The sequence below is a fragment of the Hyalella azteca genome, unplaced genomic scaffold (assembly GCF_000764305.2).
Source record: "Hyalella azteca isolate HAZT.00-mixed unplaced genomic scaffold, Hazt_2.0.2 contig2732, whole genome shotgun sequence".
NCBI classification, from domain to species: Eukaryota; Metazoa; Arthropoda; class Malacostraca; order Amphipoda; family Hyalellidae; genus Hyalella; species Hyalella azteca.
In genome coordinates, this window is record NW_025932995.1 from 65,756 (window position 1) to 74,648 (window position 8,893).

Sequence of the window (8,893 nt, forward strand, 5' to 3'; positions counted from 1 at the left end):
TTCCTCAACTGATACACGGGCAGTAAAAGTGATGGAAAATTTATACGCTAAGCAGATGATGCAATTTTGCTCATGTGAAGAGAGCCGAAGTTAATACAGGCTGCGCATTGCGCAATTGAATTTTGATTGATCAGACGAATGCCTTCAGACAAAACACGAATTGGTCATAAAATTCAAAATGAACAATTGAGCGATGTTTCATCAATTATATATGGTCGTTAGCTACGATAAACAACGCAGTGTTACGAGGTGCTTCACGGCTTTCAATTCCTTATTAATTTGATCGAAACACTTGCGTATTATTTATTAAAGTGCAAATCGATTGATGCATTTATGGACTTGATTGAATGATTAACGAAGCTGTCGTTAAATCAAACAGAATTTTTATGAGCATAGAATTTTTCGCCGCTGAAATCTCCTTTTCATTGACTGGTTTGTGTGAAGGCGAACCTGCTTAAAGATAAGGATAACGATTATAAGTGTTTAGGGCAAATAAATCACTGACAAAAAAAATTTCTAAGTGATGGATTTAAGTGAAACATTGAGCGGTTTGCAAGCCTGGGCACGAACTATGGTGATGCTTCACCAAGATTTTGGGTTTCGCCGGAAACCCAAAATTCGTAATTTTAAATGATTTTCATGTACACATAACAAAGAGACTGCATATTTATGCTGACAGGAGTGTTGGAAGATGGGCTGACTGGAAAGGATGGGTGTATGGAAGAGCAAAGGGATGTATGTTACAGATAGTGAATGAATTGCTGGTTTATTGACAATAATATTTCGAGCTGATTCTCCACCTTACAAGTAGTAGATAAGCTGACTTAATAATACAAATTATATGAGAGTTTCCAGTCAGTTTTAGACTTAAAACTTTTCCAAACATAGATAAATAAATGAAACATCGACAGTCATGTTTAAAACTTCATCAAAAACTGCTACTCGAAACAAAATTCAAATGAAATGCTAATAAAAGCGAATATATCGACTAGTATTTTTAGTAGTAACGGCAAAGTGATATTTTCCAATGTTTTAATTGGTAAAATTTTGTCTTCGTTAGACTTTATATCATTTAGATGAACATTTCTCTGTGAACTAATACATTGCGTCAGCAATCGCAATAAAAATGTACGGAATATTTTACTTTCAGGTTGCTCATGAAATTAATTAAAAAAATAAATACAAGCATGAATACTCAAGCTGAGGAGAAGTAAGACAGGGTCATGGCATGAGGAAAGAGGAACAAAAGAGAGCCTTAGAAGGTTAATTTAATGGGCCTCAAACTTAAAAAAGTTTCGCGAGGATCGCCCGCATGATCGTACCGACAAAGTTGCGCTCAAACTTTGCGGTGAGGCGAAATTGCGCGTAAGATTTGGATGGGCGACGTCGAGTAGCGACGCGGGAAGCAATTGGATCACATTATCTCGCACCGACATAATTAGGTCTAATTAGACCACCTAGAACCCCAGCCTAAAAAAAATTAGACCACCTAGAACCCCAGCCTAAAAATTCTGAAGCGGAAGCGCGCGACGAGGAAGAACCCAGTTTTTGGGAGGGAAGTTCAAACGATGAATTGAATAAAACCATTTCAATTATGAGTAACGAAATGAAAATAAAAACGAAACGTAAATAATAACTGATGGAGTAATTATTGAAAACTAAATATTTTGGAAGATATTATGGAATAGCTTGGAAAAGATAGGTAAAAACGTTTTATTCCTATAGAGGTTTGCAAGGCTAGGAAACTGAGTTTACTAAAGATTGAATGGGGAAGCTAATATAAAAGATTGAAAGGGCCTATGGAATAGAGCCCAGCTACATGTTAATGATGCATAAAAACCCTCCCAAAATAAAAATAAACAAGAAATGCATATGGAATAGCTTGGAAAGGATAATTAAAAACGTTTTATTCCTACAGAGGTTTGCAAGGCTATGAAAGTGAGTTTACTAAAGATTGAATGGGGAAGCTAATATAAAAGATTGATAGGGCCTATGGGATAGAGCCTAGCTACATGTTAATGATGCATGAAAACCCTCCCCAAAATAAAAATAAACAAGAAATGCAAGAAGCGCCATCTCTAAATCAACGGTTAGAGGAGGAACGATGGAAGTCAAGGGACCGATGAGTCTACGCGGGAATTTTCGGGTCACTAATCCGGGTTATTAAAGCCGGCGTCGAGTTAACGACGAAACATCTTTTGTGTTGAATTCCTGCGTGGCTTTCGTGTGGCACAGATAACGCCACGGCAGCCACGGTGACTGACAAATGGTGTGCCTCACCCGTGTGGCGTAGCACGGTAGCCACCCACGCCACACCTAGCCCTCACGGAAATCAATACTTGTTTTGTTGTCCAAAAAGTGACACTCCTCTTTACCACTGCATAACACGCATTTATTTCACGACTATTTCCATGCAGATTCGACGAATAAATATAAATGGTTTATTGAATAGAGTAAGTAGCTCGGTTGTACTGACGCTACTGTTAATACATCAATCTCAAGAGAACTGGGACCATGTACTAGGTAAATTAATATTAAATCTTACAGCGAATAGCATAAGTAAAAGCAAGAGAATTCGCCTATTTCGGTGCCTAACCCTGCGAGTCGCCCGCCTTACCACACCCCTACATCAAACTAAATTATGCATGATACATCAGCGAGGAATTTTTACGTTACAACAGAGAGAATATTGAACGAACGTCGTAGAGAAGACAACAAATGGAAGGATAGCGTGTAACATACGTAGAGAAGACAACAAATGGAAGGATAGCGTGTAACATACGTAGAGAAGACAACAAATGGAAGGATAGCGTGTAACATACGTAGAGAAGACAACAAATGGAAGGATAGCGTGTAACATACGTAGAGAAGACAACAAATGGAAGGATAGCGTGTAACATACGTAGAGAAGACAACAAATGGAAGGATAGCGTGTAACATACGTAGAGAAGACAACAAATGGAAGGATAGCGTGTAACATACGTAGAGAAGACAACAAATGGAAGGATAGCGTGTAACATACGTAGAGAAGACAACAAATGGAAGGATAGCGTGTAACATACGTAGAGAAGACANGGGGTGAGGGATGTGTTTCTGGGGTGAGGGATGTGTTTCTGGGGTGAGGGATGTGTTTCTGGGGTGAGGGATGTGTTTCTGGGGTGAGGGATGTGCTTCAGGGGTGAGGGATGTGTTTCTGGGGGGAGGGATGCAGTGTATGAACACAGAAAAATGTATGGGTATAATTGCCAAATAGTTCCACACTCGCAGCGTGTAGCACTGATACGTCTTCTTACCAGCAAACTGTCGAGATGACGCACATAAAAGCAGAAGTGCATCGCTAGTGGGACAAAGTCTCATTAATTTCTCTTAGTGGCACGTGTCAAGTCCACAGCACTCGTGCAGTGGTTAGTGGCGTTTAAAATCCAAGTGAATAAAATATATATCATAACGAACATTTTGAGAAAAAATTACTGAAATCAAAGTTTTTTGAAAAGGAAACGAAAGGAAATGTGAAAACAGCAGCGATTGTTGCTTTTTGCCACAAATATTCGTGAGCCATCGGCACTAGCATTAAAATAAATAAAAATTTGAAATTCGATGCAACGAATTGTAATCGAATCAAATTGTGATCATCGATGCAATCAAATTAGAAATTCAATTAGAACGAACGAATATTTATGATGACTTATTGCATGCTAATTAAATAGTACGATAAACTATAGAAAAAAACGTCTGTGAGTAAGCCATGACATTCGTTCCCTTATCCTTTTGCCAGCAACTCTCAAAAGTTCTTGTTTCTAATGCGATGCTAAAACAACTTTTTTGAGTTTGTATATTAATTAAGCCTTCATTTTACGTAGGTAGTCTCGTAGGTGCGAACTTCAATACAAGTTTATAAAATTTTAAGTTAACGATTACTTGAGAATATGATACATTTCAGAATCATGGAAAACGAAAAGCAATTGACATAAATCAGCGTACTAAAGTAGAAGAAAGAAGACTTTACAATATTCACCGAAGACGAATGATGACCCATTGATTACGCATATTGAATTAATAAACACCGTTATCTGCCTGCTGTACCACATTACTTAAAGAGATATAAGAACCATGAACGTCTATTCTCATGCACTACTTGAGGCGATGCAAAGTTTCTTTGTTTCATTTCAAGGGAACTTTGGATAGGCCTTTCATTTGCAGCCATTGGCACTTTGTGAGGCAGAGGAGCTGCCTCGAGGCGTCGGATAATCAATAGGCGCCATGGTAACGCCTCTCAGGCCTCATTTTCTGCCATGCATAAAGCACGGTAGCGCGGAGAGCGCTGTCTCCACATGAGGCAGCGTGGAGAGCGCTGTCTCCACATGAGGCAGAGTGGAGAGCGCTGTCTCCACGTGAGACAGCATGGAGAGCGCTGTCTCCACATGAGGCAACGTGGAGAGCGCTGTCTCCACATGAGGCAGCGTGGAGAGCGCTGTCTCCACATGAGGCAGCGTGGAGAGCAGTGCCTCTCCACATGAGGCAGCGTGGAGAGAGCCCTCTCCATAATAAGTGCAGTGCAGCGAGGCAGAGTGGAGAGCAGTGGCCTCTCCACACGAGTAGTGCAAGGAGGCAGCGAGAAGGACAGCGCCTTCTCCATAAGAAGGCTAGCGTGACGTGATTAGCAATGATGCGCGACGATATAAAATAGACGACGATATAAAATAGAAGGAAAATGTTGGCCATTACATCAAGATCCTGTGTCGACAGAAAGACTGAATCCCAACGTATAGTTAAATTAGCAAATAATTTACATCAACTGAATTACCATGAATTGTGGGCAAAATAATTTTTATGTCGCTGATGATTGGCGCTAATGCTTTTAGTCCACGACCATTTATGTTCTTTTTAACTAATGTTTGTAGTACAAAAATAAAAATGAATCGAAATAATACAGTCGAATAATTCTGTCACATACCAAATAACTGATGCTTACAAAAACCACGCTTTCAAAGTTCAAATAGACGTCACAAAATTGTCCATGATTAAATGCATGGCGAGAATATTTTCTAAGCATAGGATTTGCTGGTAAATACGATGAAAGTTTCTAACGTAGTTCAAATAATCTTTCTAGTCTAATCACCTGTAAAAGTGAAAAATTCGGCAATGAATTTGCCTTTTAACTTAAAATTCCTGCACAGTTAGGGGACAAGTTTTGTTGTGTTTAATCATTTAACCTCACAAGGGTCCATTTTAGATTTGAATGTTTTCAGATAATTTTTCATTAATTACAACGTGAATTTTATACAGTTAATTGCGACTATATTAGTGACATAGCGAGTTGATGAGCTAGTGTTAAACACAAAATTCCAGAAGAGCAGGGGCGTTAATTTTTCTCTGTTGAACCGAGACATGAATTTTAAGGACTACTAGCAATTAACTCCAAAAAATCCTCATCGTTAAGTAGCTCGACATAATAGAGGACAAAAAACAAAACATATTGACACAAGAATCAAAAAACACACTCAGGCTCAAAAGTCGGAAAGATTCATAACAGAAATACTCGAAACTAGTGACATTTTTCCATGATAGACTTTTAGAGAATGATTTAAAAGTACAGAGCAAACTTGCCGTGATAGCGAGCTGAGGTTTTTCGAACACAGTGTTAGTTTCTCCAGTAAATTAACAGGCTCTGATTGGCCAGTAACGCATCCGAGCTCTCATTAGAAGCAGCAGAAGAAAAATACTGCCACTGAAAGAGTTTCAGGCCGCAAACTTGCGCCATCTTCAAACATGAGTTTCTAAAGAAGTTGAAAGAGAAAAAGTTTAGCCGGGGCAACCAAGTCCTGAAAAAACTTGGGGCCAAAACTTTCAGTAAATAGAGTGAGCTGGCGGCAACACGGCAGCGATGAGCTTATAGTTGAGTTACCCATCGCATGCACTCGAGACCTCTACAAATGAACGCTGTCTCTGCCGTCAATCGGAAATTGCGTGTCGGAAAATCGTCACGGCGATCGATAATTGAACTTCAATCGACCGTCAATCCTGTACAGCGTCCTAGAAATCGCCATTGCGATCGATAGTTGAATTTCGATCGACTGTCAATCCTTTACTACGTCCTAGAAATCGCCGTTGCGATCGATAGTTGAACTTCGATCGACTGTCAATCTTGTATTGCATCCCGAAAAATCGTCACTGCGATCGATAGTTGAAGTTTGATCGACCGCCACTCCTGTACTGCGTCCTAGAAATCGCCATTGCGATCGATAGTTGAAGTTTGATCGACCGCCATTCATGAACTACAATGCACTGGAATTCTGTGCGTTCTAGAAATCGTCACTACGATCGATATAATTGAAGTTCGATCGACTGTCAATCCTGTTCAGCGTCCTAGAAATCGTCACTGCGATCGATAGTTGAACTATGATCGACCGTTAATCCTGTATTGCGTCCCGGAAAATCGCCATTACGATCGATAGTTGAACTTCGATCGACTGTCAATCCTTTACTGCGTCCTAGAAATCGCCATTGCGATCGATAGTTGAAGTTCAATCGACCGTCAATCCTGCACTGCATCCTGGAAATCGTCATTGAATCGACTGTTCACCTACGATCAACAGCGAAACGTGAACTGCGTGTAGGAAAATCGTCACTGCTATCGTGTGTTCAGCTACGAAAAGCCTATACGATCTACCACTAATAGCGAACTGGGTCGTGGAAAATCGTGACAGTGGTGCCCTTAGCTTAGATTATGCCATGGGCTGATTTCAACCATAATTTTTACAACCAGTTCCTCAGAGTAGCGAACGCTCAACTTGCTACTCTAATATTGATCTCAACTAGTCGGCCACAGCATGAGTATATTCCGAGTTCCCGCTAGAAAAGAAATAATCAACATTCGAGTCAATCGCTATTAAAATAAAAAGTCAGTCCACGGAATGCGTTTTTTTTCGCACGAAAAACGTGCTCTCGATGTTTGGTTGTATATACCAGACGCCACGACATCGCATCGTAAATGATAATATCGAGTGACGGTTCCAATAACTGCACTTACTTCGGCGTCACTACAAAGCGTATCATTCCATAGAAACTTCCAAGCTTGATGATTGACTGCCAGTCGTCGGCCACTCGATGGCCACTCCACAGCCAAGCGCAGCTGATAGAGGGAGTAGCAGTCGCTGCAGGGCAAACAAGCCTCGCAACTTCAGTGTTAAACTCAAACAGAAATCTCTAGCTCCTTATATTTAGACGGATTTTGACGAAGCGCGTCCGGCATTTACGAAAGTTACAAGTCGGACAACTAAGTAAAGTTACAAGTCGCTACCACTGCTTTTTATGATACTTTGGGTGCAGGTTTAAAGGGCTTAATAACCAACGTTGTTACCGGGCCTATAAACGATAAATATAGTGACGCGTTATTCAGCGTTGAGACTTGAAAAATCAAAGACGGTACGGAGCGCAAAAATTCGGTGAGTAATAAACTCACAGAATAAATTAATAAATAAAGGAGATGAGCGCAAAAAAATTGATCGCTATTAATAACCTTGTGCTCATTCTCAGCATAAATAAAACGATTATCTGATTGATGTTGAAGGAAATTATTTATCGGGTGAATATTATTAAATACATCCATCTCACGAGCTCAAGAGCATGCGACAGCGCAGGAATATACTAGTGAATCCACCCGGCATTATATAGGCCTAAGGCAAGACGTTCATGTTACCTACTAATTGATAACTAGATACTAGCACGCGAACAATATACCTGATGCTGCTGGCAAGACGAGGATGCATAAATATAGGAAATTAGTTACGCGGTTAGAAAGTTATGTATATTTTCGTTTCAGAAACAGCTGAACTGACAATCGTGAAATTTGAACTTTTATTGCCGTTGTTAAGAAAATAAAATTATAGGTTCTACGTGAATTTTCAATTAGAATTTAATGAGTAAATAATACTAATTCTGTTCCAGAAAGGACTGAACTGACACTTGTGAAATTTGGACTGTTTTTTTTTTTTTGCAATTTCAAAGTGTATAAATTTCTAGGTTTAGAAGAATTTTCAAGTTTAAATTCAGAAGTTAAAAATAAAAATTTTATTTTAGAAATGGCTTAACTGACACTCATGAAATTTGTACATAATTTTTTTGCAGTTTTAAAGCCAATAAATTCCTCGGCTTGAGGGAATTTTCGATTTGAATTAAAATCCTTCCCAAGTGCACCGAAGTTCTGTGACCTCAGCAGTGCGAATGAATTTTAAAATTCCAATTGATTGTTTAGGGAACAGCAATGATAAGAGAAAATAAAAAAAAATTCTTCTAAATTTTTATCCAGAGTCGTACATTGTTTAGTATAGTAAAGTATTTTCGGCGTTGAAGAATAGGCCTGGATAGGCCTGTCGCCGATTCTTGTAGTTACCGTGACTAATTCACAGATCTAATAGACTGGCCTTTTGATCAAATCTTTTCAACGGACAGTGGTTTGACTTACATGAATTGAGTGTGAAAGCCGATAATTTTTACTACGTTATTTTTAAGAAAACGCAATCAATTCGTTGCTCTGAGATGGCAATGCATTAAATTGTAACTATGTACCAAAATGGCTACCGTTCATCATGTTTTCTCAAGTAGGAGTGTGATTATCTTGTCAACGTGCGGGCCATCGTAAGTAATGATGAGTTTGCAGAATTGAATTTTACAAATGCTGCAAGAAGAACTTAATTTTCTTGTTGAATTAATAGGTATAGCATGGCCGGCAGAGTTCAGTGGCCTGCTGTAGCTTGCCTAATTTTTACCAAGCCACCCGAAGACGTCTTACATTTGCACCATACAACGACGCCTCAGACCTCATGAGACCAACAGAGTGTCATCTTCAAGACCCAAACTGCGCGGTCTTTTTTTGCAGCACGTAGAGGTAGGA

The 8,893-nt window shown here is 39.5% G+C and overlaps 1 protein-coding gene across 1 annotated transcript in view; it reads right to left on the minus strand.

Moving 5' to 3' along the window:
- Positions 1 to 5,228, minus strand: part of LOC108667543 (GTPase-activating Rap/Ran-GAP domain-like protein 3) — a gene marked incomplete at its 3' end in the record, with an annotated part of 59,281 nt that extends 54,053 nt beyond the window's left edge. The window contains exons 1-2 of the mRNA XM_018154583.1: positions 5,219 to 5,228; positions 4,332 to 4,627 (exon numbers count right to left, since the gene is read on the minus strand). Coding sequence (XP_018010072.1) covers positions 4,332 to 4,627; positions 5,219 to 5,228 — 306 coding nt within the window. The remainder of the gene's footprint in view (positions 1 to 4,331; positions 4,628 to 5,218) is intronic.
- Positions 5,229 to 8,893: the final 3,665 nt, after the last annotated feature.